The 24,211-nt window shown below is 30.3% G+C and overlaps 1 protein-coding gene across 3 annotated transcripts in view; it reads left to right on the top strand.

The window, feature by feature from the left end:
- Positions 1 to 24,211, top strand: part of LOC140437361 (regulator of G-protein signaling 11) — a 367,203-nt gene that overhangs the window by 226,546 nt on the left and 116,446 nt on the right. For 2 of the 3 annotated variants that reach the window (XM_072526846.1, XM_072526844.1), the window contains exon 9: positions 13,808 to 13,858. The exons of the other annotated variant lie outside the window; for it this stretch is intronic. In XM_072526846.1, coding sequence (XP_072382947.1) covers positions 13,808 to 13,858 — 51 coding nt within the window. The remainder of the gene's footprint in view (positions 1 to 13,807; positions 13,859 to 24,211) is intronic. 3 annotated transcript variants of the gene reach the window in all.

Here is a 24,211-nt window from a genome sequence, read left to right as displayed (position 1 = left end):
AAATATTAAATATTTTTTTTTGCAGGCAACGATTAGAAAGTAATTCTAATTGTTTATAAGCCAAAAATCGACATGTTTTTGGAAAATTATTTTGCAAAATTTAAAATTGTTTTTAAAGTGCTATTAACAAAACAAATCTACCGCTTTTATAATCTGCTTTTATAATTACTATAACTACATAACTTTCTGTCTTATATTGTTACAAAAAAAATTAATTTGGGATAAATAAATAAAATAAATTTTAAACTATTTGACCTATCTGTTTGAAATTTTAATCATATTTTAAACACCACAAGACCCAACATTTCATGTAATATAAAAGTTTTAAGTTTTTTTTATTTTAAAGTTATTAACATTTATAAAAAACCGAAATTTTTGATTTATTTTGCAACTTTCTAATCAACAAATAAGGATAGAAACATTCAAAAAATGCTATTTTAAAGATTTTTATATGACATAAGTTTAATACTCTTAATTTTGTTTCAAATGCCTCACTTTTTGCTGATAGAAAAAAAAGGCAAAAATTTATCGTTTTTGACATTAATTTGTTAATAACTAATTAAGTTCAAGAAATCGGCTGCAGAAAACATATAGGTTTTATACGTTGTAACAGAGATCCATACTTCTTAAAATAACTGTAATTTACCTGGGCGGATCATAAAAAAATGCTTATTGCCATGGGCTAGTATTTTGACCCCCTAAATCTGAATCTTGATAATCCGAATTTTTCGACAAAAATTTGTTATTTACAGTTTAATTATAGCTAATACATATATGTCCTTTTTTCAAATTGGGTTTTGTTGCTTACAAAAAAAAACTAAATGGACTTTAAAAAATTAAAATCGGTCCATTAGAAGCCGAGATATTGCAATTTATTATTAAAAAATAACAAATTATTGACTTTATCACATATTTTGCATATATCTATGCTTTTACTCAACGTAAAAAGGTTTAAAGTAATGATTATAAGCTTTTATTTAAAAAATAATAAATTTTATCAAGGTTTGACTAAGTTTTATGAGTAAAAAGTAAACAATTTATGTGTAAAAAAACAATCAAATTTGTTTACAATTTTTCAGTAGTATGAGATCAAAAAAATTAGTGCCATGTTGATCAGGGCTATTTTTTACTAAAAAGCGAACATTTTGAGCTTTACTAAACTTATTTTAATGCAGTTTTCGCTAAATTGCAGTAAATTGAAATTTACCGAGCTGATGCGCTTAACTCGCAGCCGGTGCGTCGCTAGAGCGCAACTGTAGTTGCACTTTGTAAAATTAATATCGCTACAAAAAAAATTAACTTCTGCAGGTCTCGTAAATCTGAAATTGTTGATTATTGTTTCTAGAATAATAATTTATAATTTCCTTTATTTATCGTTTAATAATAAAACTATACATCATCTTTTTCTTTATCATCATCATCATTTACATTGTAAATGTTTTTGCATGTTTTATTTTGTTACATTTGCAAACGGAGCATCAATTAACTCCTGAAGAAATGCATATGCATGCAATCCTTGTACATGCAGTCTGTGTACACTTTGGTACCAATTCGTACACTAACGGTAAAATTATTTTAACTTTCTTAGGCATTAAATTTTCTTTCTTTAACACCTACCCAAAAATTCTCGGGATTCAAAGTACTGAGCAATTTATCTACGCAATTTGTATGAGTGTGTACAATATAAATAAACAAATATGCAACGATCTAAAAGCCAGACTAAAGAAGCTTAATCTATGCACCTGTCAAATACACTAGAATAAAATTACTTCAGCGCTTCATGAAATTAAACCCTCAGGGAACCTATTTAGCTGTCCTAGTTTATCTCGGAAATATATAGCAATCATACGGAGATTGCGTATCGGATATACCCGTCTAATACATGGCTATCTAATAGCATTATCTCCACAACCAAAATGTCAGCACTGTAATACGACTCTTTGAATCAGACATGATACTTATCGAATGTCCTTTTAATGCCAAAATACGCCAACAGCTCGGTAGCAGACCTATCTTCAAAGAGGTCTTAAATAGCACAGACCAAATCAACAAGGCGACCAAATTCGTTAACAAAATTATAAATGTTAAATGTTTGTTTCGATGGTAAATGTTACCTTTATTATTTGTAATTTATAATATAAACTGCGAGGCAAAAGTTAGGGATATAGCTAAGTATTAAATAAACAAAAATTCAATAAATAGAAAGACAGTTAAGATTTGATTTCACGTATAGTGCCGTTGTGTATTCGCTAATACGTATTTCGTCCTAAAAGGAATCTTTAGAGCGACTATTTACAGAAGCTCTGAAAACAATCTTTCCTGTCGAAAAGAAAGCAACAATAAAATGGCTTCGGTATGGACGCAATAGCAACATCTGATATTAAATCACGAAACTAGAAATCCAAAGATTTCTAATTGACAAAAACAAAATTCAAATCCAGATTTTTGCTTTAATCTGTGCCTTCTAAGAATTGCAAGGCAAAACAGACATTGATAAAGATGTAAAAAGAGAAATGGGGAATCTAAAATTGCATTCCACAACATATCTTCTTAACTAGGCAAAAATCCTTGGAGAATTGGTTTCATGTACTCATAAAGAGTATATCGAAATAAAAGTAAAGGCAATAAAGATTTACTTGATTAAAAAGATAAGCCATTTTATCGTTGCTTCTTTTTCGACAGGAAATATCGTTTTCAAGTTCAGAGCTTCTGTAAATTTTCGCTACGAAGATTCCTCTTAGGATAAAATACATTTAAGCGAATATACTGACCCACTATACGTGAAATCAAATCTTGAATGCATTTCCTTTTATTTCGATATACTCTATGAATACAAGAAACCAATTCGCCAAGGATTTTTACTTAGTTGAGGAGATATATTGTGGAATGCAATTTGAGATTCCCGATTTCTCTTTTTACATCTTTATCAACGTCTGTTTTTTCTTGCAACTCTAAGAAGACACAAATTAAAGCAAAAATCAGGATTTTGGTTTCGTCAATCAGAAATCTCTGGATTTTTAATTTTGTGATTTAATAACGCAATAATTATACAACTGTATAAGTCAATTAAGTCACTTATCTACATCCACAATTAAGACTAGTTTTTGGTTTTTTTTTTATTCAAAGAAATATTAAATAAATTATATTAAATTTATAGTTTATTACCCCATGAAACGAAGCCGAAAAATCACTTGAAAAACCGAAAAATTATTGGGCGCTATTTTTTATTTGGAATACTGGTGAGACGGCAATGGAAAGCGTCATGACATGGAATAAAAAAAGCGACGTTCTTTATTCATTTAAATATTGTGAAAAAACTATGCCTTTTAGATAAAAACGTTCAACAGACGACTTTCTCGAAAATACTTGATCTTTAAAATGAAATTTTCTAATTTAAAAAATGTTTATAAACAAAAAAGTTATTAGAAATTAAACCAGAAAGTAAGCATGTTTCCAATTCTTTATATTTATTAAAATAAAACATAAAAACATTTAAAACATATTTCATAATGTGATTTTTTATATAGTTACTACATTTACGAAAGATATGCATAATCTGTCAAGTACTTTTTAAACAATTTTATTTGTTTATCCCATTTGAGAGAACAAAGGTCATTTTAAAATGGCTGTACAGGTACTTTTTCCATACTTCTAATGATTTTTTAGTCTGATTCTCTTTATAAGGTCTCATATTTTTTTAAAAACGATAATAGTTTTTAATTGTTTACTTATAAATAATTAACGCAGAATGAAGTAATATTACCATTATACTGAAAATATCCCTAACTTATGCTGCGCAGTATTATCATGTATACTGTATACTGTAACTCATGTTCAGGACCATAAATATCACATGCACGTTAATTTAAATAAAAAATTAACATTCATAAAAAGCAGTCCACTAAATATCATTCAGATAGTGCAGATTAAAAAATATAAATCGTGTATTAAATATATTTCATTATTTGCTGGAATATTTTTGGAAAGAAGTGGTAATTCACATATAAAAATCAAACGAAATTTTTAAATTAAAATTAAGTAATATGTAAATTATTACTCTAGAAATAATTAGTGATCAATTTGAAGTTTACGAGACACGCCGAAATTATTTTTTTGGAGAGATATTAATATTACAATGCGTATATAAGTGCGAGTATAGTTCCGCTCCAAAGCCGCGCCGCCGGTGCAACTTAAGCGTATTAGCCGGGTCAATTTCAGCATGAGTCTAGTAAAGCTCATGGCGTTCGTTTTCTATTGTACTATAGTCCTCATTAACATGATACCAAATTTGTGGATCTCATATTACCTAAAAACCGTTATAAACAAATTCGATTGTTTTTTACACCTAATTTGTATACTTATAGGTATACTATATAACTTCGCCAAAAATTATTAAAATTCAGTTTTTTAAAATTTATTTTAAATTTAATAATCAAAGCTTTATAATAAACTGATTTAAATCTTTTTTCGTTGAGCAAGAAGAAAGTTATAAGCAAAAATATCTGATATAGTCGATAGTTTGATATTTTTTAATAATAAATTTACAATATCTCGGCTTCTGATGGGCCGATTTAAATTTTTTAATATGTGTGTGGTTTGTTTTTATAATAGAAACAAAACATGATTTAAAAACAGATAATATTCAGATTATTGTAATGAAGATTCGGAGCAAAGAACATGGGCCAACAGAAAAATACATATCTTGTTCATGTAATACGAGTATTTACAGTTCATAATGGAGGGTAAGATCATAAGTAGAATTAACCATGTTTAAATTTACACAATTTTGTTAAGTAACAGTCCAGTCTTCAGAGATTTGACCTCAAAAATCATACGAACAAGCTAATTTTTGCCAAGAATATTATTGTTAGGACTCCAAAAAAGTTTACCACTTTTTCCCGTTTTAAATAAAAAAAATTTATGAGATAATTTTAAATACAAATCGTTATTGAATAGAATGAACCTTTCTCTCAAAAACAACGCTTGAAGCAACTGGTGATTTTGAATGTCAGTTACTCGCGCGAAATAAATTTTAAATATAAATTTGTATCAACACGACGGTAAAAATTCGATATCTTTTAATCAGAGTGTCCTATCGACAAAAATCAAAATGCATTTTAAAGGTAAAGAGTGCTGCATTTATACGCAGTTTTTGTATTTTATCGCAAATAAAGTTATCATTATTCAATCACTTTCATTGATCGTAATGGAATTTTTATTGTTAAAATATAATTTTTAAAGTTTATAACATGAAATTTTGATTTTGATTTTTGGCAACAAATATGAGATATTTGAAATATGTCTAAAAACCGCAGAATTTAAACTTTTAAAGTAGAAACGATTACATGTCATGGGAAAAGTCTTCACGAAGGCGTTTTTAAGTGAAATTTGCAGCAAAAGTTATTTAGTTTCAAAAAACGTAATAATGCAATCAAAAAAAAAGCATTTTTAAATGTTTTAGATCGTTTGTAATGTGAAAGTTTAAATTCAGCGTTTTTTTCGACACAATTCAAATGCCTCACATTTATTTCCAAAACACAAAACTAAAGTTTTATGGTATAGGTTTTGAACACTATGGTCTAACAATCAAAATTGCATAGTGACCAGTCAATGAAAGTGATACATTTTATTCATCTTGGAAGAATTGCAAAAAATGGAAAAATTCGTCAACGTTTATTAATTTAACACGGTTATAAGCACTGACTATATCTGAGGCAAAATACAAAAATTTCATAGGAAAGTTGCTCTATTTACCATTAAAAGGCATTTTAATTTTTGTCGATAGGACACTTTGATTAAAAGATAACGGATTTTTACCGTCGAGTTGATACAAATTTTATTTAAAATCGATTTCGCGCTCGTAACTGACACTCAAAATCAACGGTCGCTTTAAGCATTCTTTCTGAGACAACGGTTCGTTCTACACAAAAAGTGCTAATAAACATTCTTGTTCAAAATTATATCAGCTACTATTTTATTAGAAATATTATTTTCTATGGTGTACAGATTTTTAATAAATCGATTTTTTCTGTTTTTCCTCTTCTACAAGTTCAAAATCCACAAGGAAAATAATTCCTGCAGCTGGCTGTATACCACCTATCACAAAAGAGAGGTTAAATCTTTGTAAATGGGTATATTTAAAAAACTCTTAAAAGGACTACATCAAAAACACGAACGTTTTCGGAACAACAGTTCCATCATCAGGTTAAAAATACAGGTTAACATGCCTGAGCCACCAAAATATTAGGGTAAAAACCCTTTAAAATATATAAAGTTAACATAGATTGTACATAATGTTATTATTATTATTTGATGTTTAATATTTTAATTAAATTTTACTTCAGGTAAAATACACTTCACTTCACTTAAAGCATGGGTGTATGTTACCTGAAGTAAAATTTAATTAAAATATTAAACATCAAATAATAATAATAACATTATGTACAATCTATGTTAACTTTATATATTTTAAAGGGTTTTTACCCTAATATTTTGGTGGCTTAGACATGTTAGCCTGTATTTTTACCTGATTACGGAACTGTTGTTCCGAAAACGTTCGTGTTTTTGATGTAGCCCTTTTAAGGGATTTTTAAATATACCCATTTACAAAGATTTAACCTCCTTTTTTTTTACAAGTGGTCGTTTTAGGGGAAAGCCAGGGGTAAAGTAGTAAACCTTTTTGCATTTTTTTTTTAGAGTCTTAACAGTGATATTCCAGCAAAATTCAGCTTGCTTCTTTAATTTTTAGAAGTTTAGTGGTATTTTCGTCTCTGAAAACTCAAGTATACCTGAAGAGGTAAACAGAGAATAATTGTGCAAAAGTATTACCAAATTTTTGTATAAGAAAGCACTTTAAAAAGTAGATGCGTCTGACTACGCTAAAATATTTAACAATTGATTACTATTCATTATTATTTTTTTCTTTGAAAAGAACTTAAGGGATGCAACTGTTTTAGCTCTTCCCTTACTACCAAAATTAACGTTTTTTATTTTTATTTTACTAAAGCTTTATTACTAGATTTTTTGCATTTAAATACAGCCATTTTTACTTAGTATATTACCAGCATTATTTTCCTACTTTATGATATTATTCACATTTCTTAAAAGAGCAATTAGTAACGGGAAGTCACCAAACAACGTTAATTACCTAGACCTAATTGCTCTTTGCGACCATTTGTATCTTTGCATAATAACGGCTGGATTATAAAGGGTATAACATGTTTTATCTCATTAACTGGACGTACAAAGGCATTATGATCTGAATGCCGTTGTTATACCTCTATGTCCTGCTAACAATGTAAGCTGGACAACATAAAAGCCGCCTTTGATAAAAAGTAACAAAAGGCAAAGTTTTCTTTATCATAATTTTATAACATCCAATTTTGTAGACAGACGTTTTTAAAAGTCGTTTCTGTATAATTTAAAATTCTCTCAAATAATATGACAAAATTTTAGATCAACCTTAGAGACACCTTAGGGAAACTACACTTCTTCTTGGTTGTTATCCTCATACAGATATCGTGACTTCATGAAAACTTTTATATGATGTTTTCAACGTTTCTCCATTTCTCTCCATCTTCTACCATTCTAGCCCATTTTGACAGTGAAGTGCCAATAATAGCAACAATATGGTCCGTGTACTGTGTGGAGTATTATCAAGTTAAAAGTAATTTTATGTATTCGAATGAACTATTCTCCATTCTCCAAAAAAGACATCCCCGAAACGCACCTCAAAAATATAGACAATATCATTTTAAAGTCACCTATTTCAAAATGTATTATATATTTTCAAATTATGAGTTTGAATGAGGCAGATAAAATTAAATTATTAGAAGAGTTTTTTGTATTTATCATCATCATCATCATTATCCATTTTAAGTAAACTGCTGAACATCGGCCTCCCGTAAATAATTCTATTACATCCGATCTTGAGAACCCTGAATCCAGTTTTGGTGGATGCGCTTTATGTCGTCCTTGGTGGAGGACGTCCTCGATTACAATAAGCATTGTGTCTTATCTGATCTAAAGACTTCTCACAATGCTTTCTCAAAGTGTACATACATTAATATCAATGGTTCGTTGTATTTTATAGCTTTATCTATCAAGAATTTTCAAGCTCAAGCTTACCAAATACTTTAAAGATACATAGGAAAAATGGAATACAACCGTTGGACAAAAACGAATTATTGAATGCCGACCAAGAGAAAACAAGAGAGGTATAAGAAAACCTTAAACCAGATGGACTGATGACATCAAGCGAATGGCTGGTCACGAATGGTTGCAAAACCACAAACTGAAATGAATACACACACCTAAGATACGTTTACATTCGATGATGGATGGAGTAGCTGTTGATGATGATGATCCTTTTTTATGTAATATTTTCATAACGCCACTATTCCATTTTCTAGTGTAATTCGTATAAAGGGACAGGCATTATAAAGATTTTTTAAACCTTCTATGACGCATTCACCTCCTAGTTTAATGATTTTACTTACGATGCCATTTTTTTAAGTATTTTGATGTTTTTCATATCTGTCAATGCTGATTTAATTTTCTCTTCGGTTATATCTGGTTTCTCTGATCCTTGATTTTGTATTGCTGGGATTTTTACCTCTGGAATGTAAGGAATTTGTCTAAATAATATTCTATAGTACTCGTTGATAATTTTCAGGATTTCTTGTTGTGCATACATTCTTTATTTCTGCATTTCTTTCTTAATTGATTCTGCTGTCTCCAATAATTATTGTGTTTTGACTGCATCTACCCTTTTTTCGATGTATACGTCATTATTGGCATTATTGTTTATTTATAGATCCTAGTTTTCATTTTCATTAAAATGTATTTGTTTCGCCACATTGTGTTGTTAAATATCCTGCTGCTATGTTCGCGTAATTCACTGTTATTTGTACTTCTTTCGTTTTCTGGTAACTTTTTACCGGAATTTACAATTTTGTTTCCAAGCGTTCCGTTTCCATTATTTGTTCTATAATGTGCTTGTTTACAACTAGCCTACATCATTTTTATTCCGCTGATTTTACTATCGACTTAGATTTCTTTGTTGAAATTTTCATATTATATAATTATGAGCGTTATATTTTTGAACTTTAATCTATGTAGGTCATCTTTATTTTCCGTCATTATTAAGGCTTATTCGGCGTAACATATTATTTGTATTCTCCGTTTCTTTTTTAATTCTATATCCTTTTCTTGTTTACTTTCTTTATTATTTTCCATTACAAATCATCCATTATCAGATTAAATTTTAATGAGGTAAGCAAATCTCGTTGCCTGAAGCGTGTGTCATACTTTATAGGTAGCAAGGGTTTTATTCGGACCATCCATCGCTATATTGTCTTTATATATTATATATTCTTAATCGTTTTTACTTAGTCTAACGGTCATATAATAATGTATTACGTCTCTTATTGTCACTCTACCAATCACATCATTTAAATATATCAGGCAAATATATTTTGGTTGTTATATTCCAGAGACTTTACTGTTATCTGCCTTATTATCAAAAGTACATCCTTGTACGATCTTCCGGTTCGAAACCGTTGCTGTTTTTTTGCAGAGTTATTTGTTTATTTATTTTCGTTGCTTTTATCCTTGCTGTCAATTTATTAGGATCTTTTTTATCTTCTTTCTTAAAGAACATTAACATCTCTGTTCTTCTCTATTCGTCTGGTGGTATTCTGTTTGTGACTATCACTTTCGTATGAAAGGTTGAATTTTTTTTACTAGGTAAAATCAGCTCCATACTGATCTCATTTGTTATTTGGTCTTCTTCTGGCAATTTCCGATTTTTTAATTTATAGATTTCCTATTTTACGGCTTTTAAAGACATTCGGTTTTCTCATCATTCAATCTATTGGACGACTATACAGTGTGTTCAGAGTTAAAGCTCTAACAGGTAGATTTTAATTTCTGTTTTTTAATCTTTTTGAGAAACAAAATAAATTTTACTCCCACTATATTAGCAGATGTGACGTCATTGAATTTTTTTTTAATAGAAAAAGCATAGTTTTATCTAAAAAATTAAGAGCCCATATTTTTCTGAGTATAACCTTACCAAAATTGTCACATTCAAACTTGAGTATACAGAGTGTAAAGGAAACAAGTGCTCGTATTTCTTAAAATTTGATTTAAAATTTATTTTACAAAGAAAATTATTAAATAAGTCATTTCATATTAAAGACAAACAAATAAAATAATTACAACAAATACTCGAATGGAGTGGCCTATTGTTGTACGATACAGAACGTAGATTGTTTATCTATTGAAGATTACCAATTCCATTCAAATGATAATGGCTTTGTTATAGGCTGTAGATCAACAATATAATAAAATAAAGTGCTAAGGACTGTACTCAATGTATTGCCAAAAATTAAGTAGGCTGTGAAGACATGTCAAATTCTTTAGCAACCAGACAGTAAGTTCTTAGTTACCATTGGATATGTCAATGTTCTATTAAATTGATTTGTTGTGTCACATCGATTTAGAAGTCTGCACTAGTATATTTTTGAGATATTACCCCAATAAACATTATTTGAAATTACGAGGGTGTTGTCAGAAAAACAGCGAATAGAAATTTTGATGATCTTAGGTTACGGTGATTGTAAAAGGAGTATGGTGAAAGTATGCGATTTCTTTCATGAAAAATATCCTGATCAAGTACCAATAAGTAAAGCGACGGTAAGCAAAGTATAGCATAAATTTATTGATTTTGGCAATGTTAGAGATAAGCCCAAGAGTGGCAGACCCACTGTTTCCGACGACAATCAAATAAATGTAATCCTTGAAATTGAAGAAAATCCTCATTCTTCAATTACAACTTTATTAACAAACAATGAGATCTGTCGTGGTGCTGTTCAAAAAAATTCTAAAAAAAAGGCCAAATTACATCCATATAAAATTAAATTTAAACATGGACTCAATGAAGACGACTTTGATAGACTCATTGAGTTTTGCGAAAATGTGCAAGAATTGTGTATCGAAATATTGGATTTGAATTATAATATCTTGTATTCCGACGAGGCTACTCTTTGTTTAAATGGTACCGTTAATAGGCAAAATTGTCGTTGGGCAACAGAAAATCTCAATTGGACAATAGAAGTTTATACTCAATATCCTCAAAAAGTAACTGTATGATCTGGGATTATTATGAATACCATTGTGAGACCGTATTTTTTGACGGTACTGTGTTGCGTGAAAAGTATTTAGAGATATTGCAAACCTACGTAGTTTTATTTTCAACCGCAACATTTCCATATATCAATAATCCTGGTCAAATAAATTCGACAGTTTGGTTTCATTAGGATGGAGCAAGTCCACATTATGCTGTAGTGATTAGAAATTTTCTAAATGCAACTTTTCCCAATCGATAAATTTGACAACGCGGCCATATTGAATGGCCTGCTAGGTCGCCAGATTTGAATCGCATGGACTTTTCTATTTGGGGTTATTTGAAAAGTAAGGTATATGTAAAATAACCTACCTACCAATTTGGTAGCCCTCTACAGAGAATTCGTACTAATATGCAACCAGTGATGTTGTCAAACATATCTCAAGAATTCATTGGACTTCTTGGATACTGCCAATTAAACCAATCAGCTTAATTCGAGCATTTGTTGTAATTATGTTATTTATTTGTCTTTAATATGAACTTTTAATTTCTGAAAAAAAAAGATGCCCTTTCTATTTAAAAAAATATCGATGACGTCACATCTGCTAAAGTAGTGGGGGTAAAAGTTTTTTTTTAAACGATTAAAAAACAAAAATAAAAATCGACCTGTCAGAGCTTTTAAAACAAATTAATTAAAGATAATAAAGTCATAAGATACTAGACCTTTTCATACTTTATGAATGCACTGTATATAATAGTTTCCATTTTTCTTCTATTTAATTTTAAAATAAACTGTTTTTGACCTTTATTTGGTTATTTTATCCGTTTACGTATAGTTTTTTATCCATTTTACTACTTCCATCTGTATTTCATTAGGACCTGAGGATTCTCTGTTTTCCATATACTGTCATAAAGTCATGAGATACTAGACCTTTTCATACTTTATGAATGCACTGTATATAATAGTTTCCATTTTTCTTCCATTTAATTTTAAAATAAACTGTTTTAGACCTTTATTTGGTTATTTTATCAGTTTATGTATAGTTTTTTATCCATTTTACTACTTCCATCTGTATTTCATCAGGACCTGAGGATTCTCTGTTTTCCATGTAGTTAACCGATTTAAAGAAACTTAAAAAATGTTTCTTACAAATTCAGCTTTACCGTCTTTAAAGAAAATTAAATGTAAGGTGTCAAATGTAAAATATTTTAGAGCACAGTTAATTTTTAATCAAGTTCCTGAACAGGTACTTTTAAGAACTGTCTTACTTATCGGTATATGATAAAAGTAACAGAAATTTAAATTTTAATCGCCTTCTGCATCTTATTTAATAAAATCTGCCACAGTTTCAGTGAGAAATAGTTTCAGATTGTGTTCTATACACGCCGAATACAGAATAACATTACAAAATATGTACCAGCCGCGGAAGCAAACATCTCTCACTCAAATAATTATTAAAACTAATTAAATAAGTTTAGATAGAAAGCTCAAGGCAATCACGAATGCTTCCCCTTGTTTACTTACTACATATACTTCTCGAATGACACACAAATTAAGTATCACGTGATCGTTCTATTCTAAGACTCAAAATTAAATTTAAACTAACCTCTGTACAGGATCAAATATATCCCTCTCAATATGTATCTCTTCCCTAATATCTTTCCCTATCGTCGTGGCGGAAATTGCTTGTTTAGATATCCATCTTCCATTTGAACTGTTTATGAACATTTAACTAAACAACAGTAAACAATGGAAAAATAACATTACATGACACTAGTATATTCTACAGATGTATCGCTCTCCTATACAGCTACAAACAAAACTATATTTTAATGTTTATTCTCATGCATTGGATGCTTCCTTGATTTAAATTTATTTTAAAGTTAGAATAGTTTTAAAAATGTTTTGACGGTATCATAAATATTTTAGTACAAATTTGAATTAAAAAATTCATTTGTAAAAGTACATTTATTAAAAAGAACCCTTTCGGGCTACATCACAACAATTGAGTTGCTACCTAAGGTCCTTATAGAGACTACTACTACTCTAAGGGCCACCAATCCCAGTTTAAAAGTTTTACGTTGCCAACAAATGAATCTTTGTAAAACTTTCACATCCTATACAAATATCAGCAACAGTTTAGTCTAAAACCAATGTTATTGGTTACCAATATTTAAAGGGATTTTACCCAGTGGCTTCACAGATATATACCTAGTAGCAGCACTGATAATAGAATATTCATACTGATTTTTTTAATTAAAATTTTTGTGATTATTGGTATACAGCCGATAACAGGAACTTCATTTTCCTTCCAAAAATATTTTAATGTTTAGTGATCAATTTTTACCTATTATGTTATTACATTATTACAAATTTATTACATTATTCATATATAAAATACCAAGTTATATTCGACCAGTTGCAACAACAATATTTTCATTATTGTTCCTAATTTTATTTGCACGACATACATAATAACAAATTATTTTAAATCAGACTGAGCTTCTCAATAACTACTTTTCACTTTGAAATAAACCAACTAAAATAATAACGATATAAATCTTAGTAAAACGCAGATTAGAACAGTATATACATCAAGCATGCGGTTTGACTTTAGATGAAAAGAGTAGCATCATAATGAAAATGCTGGATATGTAACAACAATGATTTTTTTGCAGCGAGGTAATGATGCACCGTTTAAGGAAATCATTTGAAGTTATGGTTAAAAGGCAAGTATCATCTGATCATTAATCAGTAAGATGTAGTGAGTTGGTTTGGGTTGTTGTTCTTATCACTGATTTGAACTGTTTTAGGTGTTTTTAATTGGGTGTTAACTGTAATGTTTGCCTTGATTGTTTTGTGTTAATTAGTATATTTTTGGAAGTCTTGTTGCCATCGAAAGCGGTAGCAAACTTTTGTGAGTCGTATCGGGAGCAGCGCTTTGGCGAGCGTTTGCAGCTTACAGTATACTGCATTTTATAGTTTCGTCAAACGGCAAGTGGTGTTATTTATTAATGACTGTATCACTTAGGAATATTAATACGATAATATTAATCAGTGAAATAACTAATACAATATACGTACAATTTAAAACAAAATAAACACGAGCATGATGTTAAAATTTTAAAAACCTTGCTCTCAATTTAATAATTGCAAACTGAAAACTAGATTAGTTATTAGATTAGATTAATTCCTGTCCAGATTATTATGACCACGTATGAATTTTTACAAAAATCAACTATTCCACTACTTTTTGTTTAAAAATTTATTATGTATATATGTGGCTGAAAATATATTAAAGTTAATGTTTATATATAAAATATATTAACTATAATACATTTAATAATAAAACATTCAATATATTGTTAAGCCCCTTTAGCTTTGCTGGTACATGTCTTGGCATACTTTAAATGCAGATAAAGCCACTTTGCTTCAATTTGTCGTAGTGGTTCCAATTATATATTATTTTTTCAATCAAAATAATTCTGCTGGTGACTTTTTCATTAAAAATTTCTTATTTTAAAAGCTCTCAAAAATTTTCTATGGGATTAAGGTCAGGAGAGTTTTTCGGCCAGACCAAGAGAGGAATACCATTCTTACCCAGACATTTTTTTACTGATTAAGTAGTATTATATGGTGATTCTTCTTGCATAAATATATATTCATAATTAGAAAACCATTCGTGCACCTGAGGCATCAGACTATTCTTTAATATTGATATGTATTGATCTTGAATAATTATCCTCTTAACTATTTAAAGCCAGCCAAAGTCCCTTTACCCCTAATGATAGACCATACCACTATTTTTGTAGCATATTTTACAGTTTTAACAACATATTCAGGTAAATACTTTACTTCAGGGCTTTGTTTAATATATTGAGCTTTATTGGTTAGAATTTCAATGGTGCTTACGTCACTAAAGCAAACCTATTAAAAAAAAGTACAAAAATAATTTTATTCTAATCTTCTTTTACAATCTGTAAATGGATCAAACCTTTTTCTAGTCTTATACAATAAAGTTTTCGTATCTTTTGCTCAGACTAGTCTTTTTTTCTTCATATTTTCTGTCAGAAGAGACTTCCTAGCTGGACGTCGACTTTTTAATCCCAACTCCACTGACACATAGTTTTAGTAAACTTTTCTGTAGTATATCCTCTTTTAAAACCTTGATTAAATTTTAAATCACATGTCGTGTAATATCTTGTTTTCTACTACATTTTCGGTGTTTGGGTGTTACGGTTACGTTGTTCAGCAATTTTCGTGCAATATTTGTGCAATAATCAAGTCAAGTTTTTTTAATAAAGATAGTACTTACCAATTCCTTCAATAAAATATTAAGGAGATTTTATTGGAATTTTGACCAGTACCAACAATTATGTCGATAAACTGCTCTGTTGAGATCAAAACTGGATTTATCCAAAAAAAAATTATTAAAAAGGGAAATTGGATCTTTTATATCATGTCGTGTACTAATGATTTTACAAAATTGCAATCGAAAACCAAATGATATCCTTTAAGTGTTTAAGTTTTATAGTGATGATATTTTTTCGTTTTCAAAACTCCACTGGCGGTTCGTTGAGTTACTCCAGACAACACTGTTAGCTATCGTGTACTTTGTTCGTAGAAAACTGTTCTCAATTTTTGTGTATGTTGGTATGTATGATTTGACAAACATTTCTAAAACATGAGATATTAATCATACTGTAATTATCGCTTTTTGATGCCTTAGATCTATGAGGTAAATAAACTTTGGTCTTCTCCTCCTCTAAGATCAAAATGACCTATTTTCCCAACTACTAAGTCACTACAATCGATTGTGTAATAGGTTGATTAACTGCTTAGGTGTCGGCAGGAAAAAAGTCTTAATCAAACATCTACTCTTTACCAAAAATTTTTAAATCCTCCCCCTTGGAGAGACCCGCTTTTAAGTCTCCCAAATTTTGTAAGTTATACCTCATACCATACTCACAAGTCAGGATAGTCATGGGAATGGCTTATTGATACACAAAAATATTTCTACCATTCCCCACATTCCCCCTCCTGACAAAAAATTGCCTAACATCGATTACCTGATAATTGATATACACCTAGAAAACGACATCAAAATTACGATAATCTCATATTACAAACATCCAAACCAACCATCTTCATACCGCGGCTCGAGTACTTTTCCACACTTGAAAGAGCGATTTTATTGGGCAATCTAAACAGTAAAAATATTCAATTTGGTGATATCTCCACAAATATTCCTGCCAGAATACTCTCAGATTGCCTTCCTGAACTGCCAATTTCTAGAATCACTAACAATAAGGTCACGTTTTTCAATCACAGGGGACTGTCTATCATTGATCATGTCCTATTTACAATTAGTATTTTGGAGAAATTTGACGATGAATGCTTTTCTGGAGATTTAATAACCTCTGACCACCTACAATTACAGTCAAAACTGACCTTCACTTCCCCCGCCTATCACCACTGAAATCTATAAACCAGATTATCGTAAAGGTAATTGGAAACTATTTCACGAATTTGTCAACCACAACCTCATGAAGTTGGGCAATATGTCAAAAATTAATCTACCTAGTTAATATTGGAATCTCCAAAATTAAAAGTCTTCTTCGAGAAGCTTTATCCATCTCAAGTCCATTCACAAAATATAATCCATATACTCCAATGCTTCCACCGAAAATTATTACAAAAATCAAAACTAAGCGTAGAATAATCAGAGGGTATAAAAGATTCCAAGACCCCCTCATCAAAACACAATATATCTGTGTGTCTCTTAGCATCAATAAGGTTAAAAGTGAACAAGCTGAAACAATAACAGTAAATGCGAGTCACTTTCGCCCTAGACCACCGAAAAGATTTAAGAAGATGCCTCAAAAAACTTCAGTGAGTATCATCCCACTGCTTATAAACATAATCAATGCATGTCTAATGTTGAGACACTTTCCTACCCCTTGGAAAGTATTTAACACTATTATGATCACTAAACCAGTGTAGCCCAGAACTAGCACAGAATATTATAGACCAATTTTATTCTTATAGAGTCTAGGTAAAGCCTATGAGAGGATCCTGCATTGATTGAAGCAGCCACTTTCATTTCACAATCCATAAACAACTACAATAGGTTTGCCATAGCCATCTTCCTAGACGTCCAAAAGGCCTACAATCAAAGTTGTACATTCCCAGCTCTCCAATCGCATAATACGAATCAAGGAGGCTAACAAATTCTTAACACCGTTCACTTTACTAGCTACAGTCCCTCTGGGCTACATTGTAGATTCTACTGTGTTGCTATATACTGACGATACGGCACTACTTTCCGCAGGTACCCTCAGAGGGATGCTAAGAGACTTCGTCTGTATTCGATATAGCACAAAATCAATTAAACAAAATTGTAAAATGGTGTAATAGATGGAGAGTCACTCTAAACATAAACAAAACTCAAATAATTATATTTTGACACTGATATTAAGCACACTCTAGACTGAATAAGAAAAAGAGCTAATCTCTTGAGTTCGTTGCCTGCTAAAAGAGTTCCAAAACTTTCCATACTAACAAAACCTTTATCAGGACAATTATCGAATAGAAGGCTTGTATTTATGCATCAATTAATTAACGACAAAGCAAAATCATCTTGGCCACTGAAAGAAAAATCCTGCTAAAATGCATGAGAAAACGTGCTGACTATCCATCTGCACTAATCCATTTACTTGCCAAGATGCACACTATTGTGAGTGGAATACATTCTCTCAGCAAGAGATATGTACTGAGTACAATAAATAGCCTTAACAACTGAGCTAAACAGACTCTTAAAAACTTCTTGTCATCACCTAAGGCACATACACACCAGCAATCCCATTAAGAAAGTTCCATTTTCTCTAGCCAAACTTCTACACTTGACTGGTAACGAACTTTCTAATGAGTACTACTACGTCTTAGAATCAACTCCCAAAAAATAATGCAAATAGAATAAGTTGCATGTCAATATCGCTAATCTAAGAGCCGTTCCTATCGTATAATTAGTGACAGCGGAGGTGCTCCCTTCTCTAGACGTGTCTAGACGTGTCTAGAAGAGACACATCGCCAATGCGAGGTTTATAGTTCGAGTATTCGTCGATTTGTCGTCGACTTCTCGTCTATCTGTTCTCCTTCGTAAGAATGTAGTGGCATCATGTAATTTGTTGCTATCTAATTTCCTGCCTCCTGTGCTTCAGAAAATGAGTAACTAGTAATTCCTTTATTTGGTCCAACCATCGTGCTAGAGATATTGCTATGCATTTCTTTTCTAGTCATATTTTGTTGGATAGTTATGATGAGTCTAGTTTTCATGTTATTCTACTATTGACTACTAATAAAGGAATAACACCAACTTCTACAACAAACAACAACTTAGGCACATATATTAAAAACAACAAGAGCCAAAAGAAAATGCACCTACACAGTGGTGTATACAAACTTAAATGTGGCGACTGCCCAAAAACTTACATCGGTCAAACTGGTAGAACTTTTAACAAACGTATAGCAGAACATAAAAAGGCTTTCAATAATATAAGAACAGATTCTACGTACGCACTTCACCTTTTAGACCATAATCATTTCTTTAAGGACGAATTTCAAATTCTTCATATCCAAAATAAAGGCCTCTAGCTACTTTTATTAGAATTTATGGAACAAATTAAAAATGCTGATATAATTCTGAATTACGAACTTGAGACAAGCTGAGATTCTGTTTTATTGTTATATAAAATTAATTTCCATCAAGTAACGGTCGAATCCATCTCTTAAGTTATTTTTGAAATAATTGTATCTCCTCTATATTTACAATAATATAACTAATATATTCAAAGTGATATGGTCAAAAAAACGTAGCCCCGCTATTTGCTGAATTTTTAAGGTTCAGTACATTACAACTTGCATTCGTTGAATCGTCATTGTACCAACTTGCTGTTTGACATGATTTAAATAAAATCAGCACAAGAGTGATTTTTGTAAGAGAGTTTTTAGACACGTTTAGCATTTACTTTTCTCTGTATCATTTTAATACAATATTTTTATTGTTGTTTTTTTAGTTTGATAATTGTTTTTTAATAACAATTTTAAAGGCTTTTAAGTTTACATTTATATTATAATATAAATGAATAAATATTAAATAATTACAGACTTTTGCGCACTACATTTCGATTTTAATTCGTTTTAATCAATTAAGTATTAAAAGGGATAACTCGTGGATATTAAGTCAAAATGTATACAGAATTATACATGCTGCTGTATAGAATGGCTTAATTATTGTCAAATAACTTTATTTAATAATAATTACTGACTTTGGTTTATTCGAATATTTTTAGGTATATTTACATGAACTTACGAAATATAGCTTTTCAGGTACGAAATCCAACACAGAGAGAGTAAGTCGAAAGTTTTAGGTATTTGACAATAGTCAATTCTCAAATTGTTTTTAGGGGTTGTTTTATAACATGCTTATAAAATTCCAATTATTTTCAAATTAGACTTTATGATGAGAATACATTCTAATATCTTTAGAATGAAAGAATACATTATTACTGAGGGCCGAAAGTCCCTGAAAACTTCTATAATTTTTATTTGAATAAGTTATAGGGGTGAAAAAAAAGAGAAAATTTAGTGTGATTTTTAATTTCAAATATCTCATTCAGAAAAACTGTTTGTTTATTCTAAGGAACTTTCGGCCCTCGGTAATAATGTAATCTTTCATTCTGCGTTTCAATTTTTCAAAAATATTTGTTAGTTTTATCAGTATTCGAAAAAAATGAGTGCATTTAAAAAGCATTGGCCCGAAATATTTATGGGTTTTACTTGTACAGTGAGGGGCAAAATTATGAAATAAATTAATTTTTTAGAGAATAGGAGACTTTGGAGACAAATCCCGAAACAAGGCAATTTATATTTCTTAATTACCATCATTTAAAACATTACATTTTAAACGTTAATTAATTCTGTATTTAGTGAAAGGTATTAATACAATTATTTATACAGGATGGCCAGAAAAATATGTAATTTTTGAATTAAAATAATTTACATTTATCATTTAAGAAGTATGTGTGTAATTTATTTATTACAAAATACATTTTACTGCAGTCAGAAAACAGAAGAAAATGTTTGTTTAACAAAGAAATTTAATCGCTTAAATTTAATTTGAATTGTTATTTGAAGCTTTTTGGTTTATCGAAATGTAACAAACTATTGTGTTTTTGATGACAAGTGCGATAGTTGGAAGCGATACATGGTAAGACGCGATGATTTTTGCGTAAGCAAGTAATACATCATCCACCTTTTTTAGTAACTTCATAATGTTCAACAGGCGATAACGATGTGAACTCACGGCAGGAATTTCCATATTGCTTACTCTCACAAAGAATACAACTATTTTGTAAAGCAGTTGCAGTATAAGTTAGTTGATTTCGCGAATGCAGTTTTGATTTATTTGGTGGAGAATTTTTGATAGTAGATTGCTGAAATCGCGTGTTTTCGAGTTGAACTTTTCTATTTAAAAACGATATCATTTTGTTTCATTGTTGGATTACGCGATTTGTTAGTACCATCCTCCCATCGTTCGCGGTGACTATTAGTGAATTTGTCTTTGAATAAAATAACGAGAAAAGAATCCCACGAGTCGATGGGTTCACCAAGATTTTTTATTGCTCTTAAAAATATTTTTGAATATGATCCAAGAATGCGCGATTTGAAAATTCTTCTGACATGTCCGACGTGTCAATTAGCGATTTGATATAACTATCTCGAATTAATTTTCGATCGTCATAGCGTTCTTGTAACAAATTCCACGCGACATCAAAATTTTGAGCGGACGATTCGATAGAAAATATTATGTCAGCAGCTTCTCCGGCTAAACAACTTTTCAAATAAAAGAGTTTTCTCACGGGAGAAATGTTCTGAGCGAGTTCTAATTAAAGAAATGAATTATCTTCATGAACTAATAAATTAAATAAATCATAAAAGCCTAACTACGTGTCTATAGTGCCATTAAATCTAGGCAAAGGAATACTTTGAAGAGATGCTGCCGGAAAATTTGTTGCAAAATGATTTGCTACAGGATCAGTTAATGCAATGTTGTTTGCCGATTGAATTTCTACTGACGACGACGATGAAAGAAAGCTAGAAAATATTGGTTTTGGTGTATTATCCACAGTTGACTTTGAGTTAAGGATATGGCTTCACGAGCGACAGATTGTCGCTAGCAGTAGCAGTAAAATGTAGCTTGATAAATGAAAACAACAGCAGTGATACTGAGTGGCTCCACGCGCTGTAGATTGTCGCTTCGTTTTGGGACCGAGACGCGTCGTCAAGGTCGTGTCACGTTCGAATAGATCCGGACCTATTTTTTAGCAGTAATTTGCAGCGGGTTTGTGGCTCTACTAGCAGCAATTTGTCGCTTGTAGCGGTAATTGCCATTTAATCGGATATTTTTGTTCTTGTTTTTTTTTTATTTCTTTGTGTTTGTTAAGTTGTTTCTTTGTTTTTATAAATTACTTTAAAGTTTTTTCATACAATTGTTTGTCTCAAATCATAATAAAAAATTATAAGTTCTAAGAAAGAAATAAATCCAATATATTCTTTATCGGTATTCTAGATAACAAAAATCAATGGATGGTTTTTTTTTTTCAATACCAATTAACCGTATCAAACTGTACTTTATAATAGATTCCATTATTAAACAAGAAAAGTTAAATAGAGAGAATAAACAGTTGTTATGGATTTCCCGAAAATCTGTTTTTTGGATTTCCTTCTTCGGACTGGTGATTCATTTCTATATAAGTGGTTGTCTAATCATATCATAAACATAAAATTTTAATAATTATTGTTTATAGTAAAATTTTATTATCCTTCAGTACTAATGTTTCGTTTTCGATAGCTTGGCGTGATTCATAAATAAAGGAATGCAACAAAGCAGATTTTATGTCTCATCAGAATTTTTTTAATTATTGTAACATAAAAAAGCAAGTTAGATATTCTAAAAGGAATATTCATTACATCAACCCAATATGATAAATGAATATAATTAACATATGGGAGCCGTCGATCTACTTGATAATTCAGTAGCGAATTACAGAATACGCAGAGGTAAGAAGTGGTGGCGGCCTCTTTTTATTCTAATGAAAGTTAAATAGTTAAATGTTTTATTTTTTTTTATTTTTAGGTAGATACATGTATAGGATTATAAAATATGTAATTTGAAATCTTACTTTAAGGTAATTGTTAATTTTTCTTCTGGGCTTAGGCTATCACGCATTGATGTATCCTGTTTTCGTATGACATCTTCTATTTCACATAATAAAAAATTTAAATAAGACACTGACATCCTGTAATATTTAAAAAACTTGTCAGGATATTCTTTTAATTTGTTTTGTAAAAAAAAATTCCCTCTGTCTGTCTAGGTACTAGAACAGGGTGAATCCACCATTTCCGTTGTTTTATAACCCTACGTCGACGGCGCAATGCCAATATTAAAGTAACTTTTTGTTGAAATGATAGATTATCAATACTATATTATTGTATTATCGGTCTGAATTTATTTTACTTAGTTATTTTATCTGCTATATACACGGACACTATATACACGGACAAGATACCACTGATTGTAGCTGGGTCATATTAACGCTCATGGAGCCACTACAAGACCAAAACGCGGCGATATGCGCGCTGTAAACTGTCGCTCGTAGAGCCATGATTTTACTGCTTTACTGCCGCCGTAATTTTACTGCTATTGCGAGCGATAACCTGTCGCTCGTGGAGCTATAGCCAAATTTTTGGCTATTGCGTGTGTTCTATAATATTGTTCCTCAAATGCTATACGATAATTATTAAGTTCATCCGATTTTTTAAGTAATATTTCTAATTCCGTTAGAACGATTTCAAAATTTTTCCGAACCTTTTCTATGTCCTGATACCGTTTTTCTAAGCTCAAAAAAATATGTTTCAGGATTGTATTTATTTAAAAATTTTTCATATGTCATTAAAGATCTCTTGGCCTTACCGCGATTGACATTAAGGGCCTTAACTGCTTCTTCAGTCATTTTAAATCTGTATAATATATAAATAACAAATAAAAATAAAACCAAACAATCAAAAATTCAAAATTTGTAACGACAAAATGGTAATAAACCATTTAATTTATACGATCAGTTTATGGAATTTCTACCAATTAATTTTACCAAGCAAACTTGAAATATAGAGCATATTAATTTTTATGAGTAGTAGAAGGAGTATAGTAAAAAAATGGAATGATTAAGTGGATCGAATGTCTTACTTTGAACTGGTGATTTTAGATACTTCTGGTGTTGCCAGCTACGATTTGATTTGATGGTATGGTGACCGTTGTTGGTGATGGTGATGACACATGAATACGACGACGATATGTGATGAATCCTTGAGAATTCCGACGAAAATGGCGACAAATTATTATTGAGATACTTTACTCACGGTTATTCTACTTTAATTTAAAGCTATAAATCACAATACAATAAAAAGTTCTATTTTTTCGACAATAACTAAGATCAGTTCTTCAAATACGACATGAAAACCACTAATTATATTCGGTTCGATGAAGGACCATGTCTTGACCCACGATTAATTTACCGTGAGATATATTTGCTATAAAATATTATTTTATTGAATTAAAATAATATACGACGACAATTTTCATAGAACTATTTATTGCTTACTATACATGTTTACAGAACTGAGTTTCGTTCGATATTACTAAATATACATTACAATTGCCTAACAGAAATCCCTAGTAGAGGGGGGGCGTTAATAAGAACGATATAATTTTACCTTGGGGTAAAAACGTAAATTACAAAATCATTCTTATTGTCCTTATCAGAACATATACAGACGCAGCGCGCCGGGTACATACTTTCTAAAGGGAGGGATTATAATATGTAAAACTAATAAATATTTTAATCTTTTAATACATTTATGAAAACTAAAATTTACCCAAAACTTACAACTATGAATTTAAATAAAATAAAATTGAAAAATAATATGAAGTAAGTTATAATGAGGTGGAGCGGGGTTTATTA

This window comes from Diabrotica undecimpunctata, chromosome 3 (assembly GCF_040954645.1).
Source record: "Diabrotica undecimpunctata isolate CICGRU chromosome 3, icDiaUnde3, whole genome shotgun sequence".
Classification (NCBI taxonomy): domain Eukaryota; kingdom Metazoa; phylum Arthropoda; class Insecta; order Coleoptera; family Chrysomelidae; genus Diabrotica; species Diabrotica undecimpunctata.
This window is presented reverse-complemented; position numbering and strand designations above follow the sequence as displayed.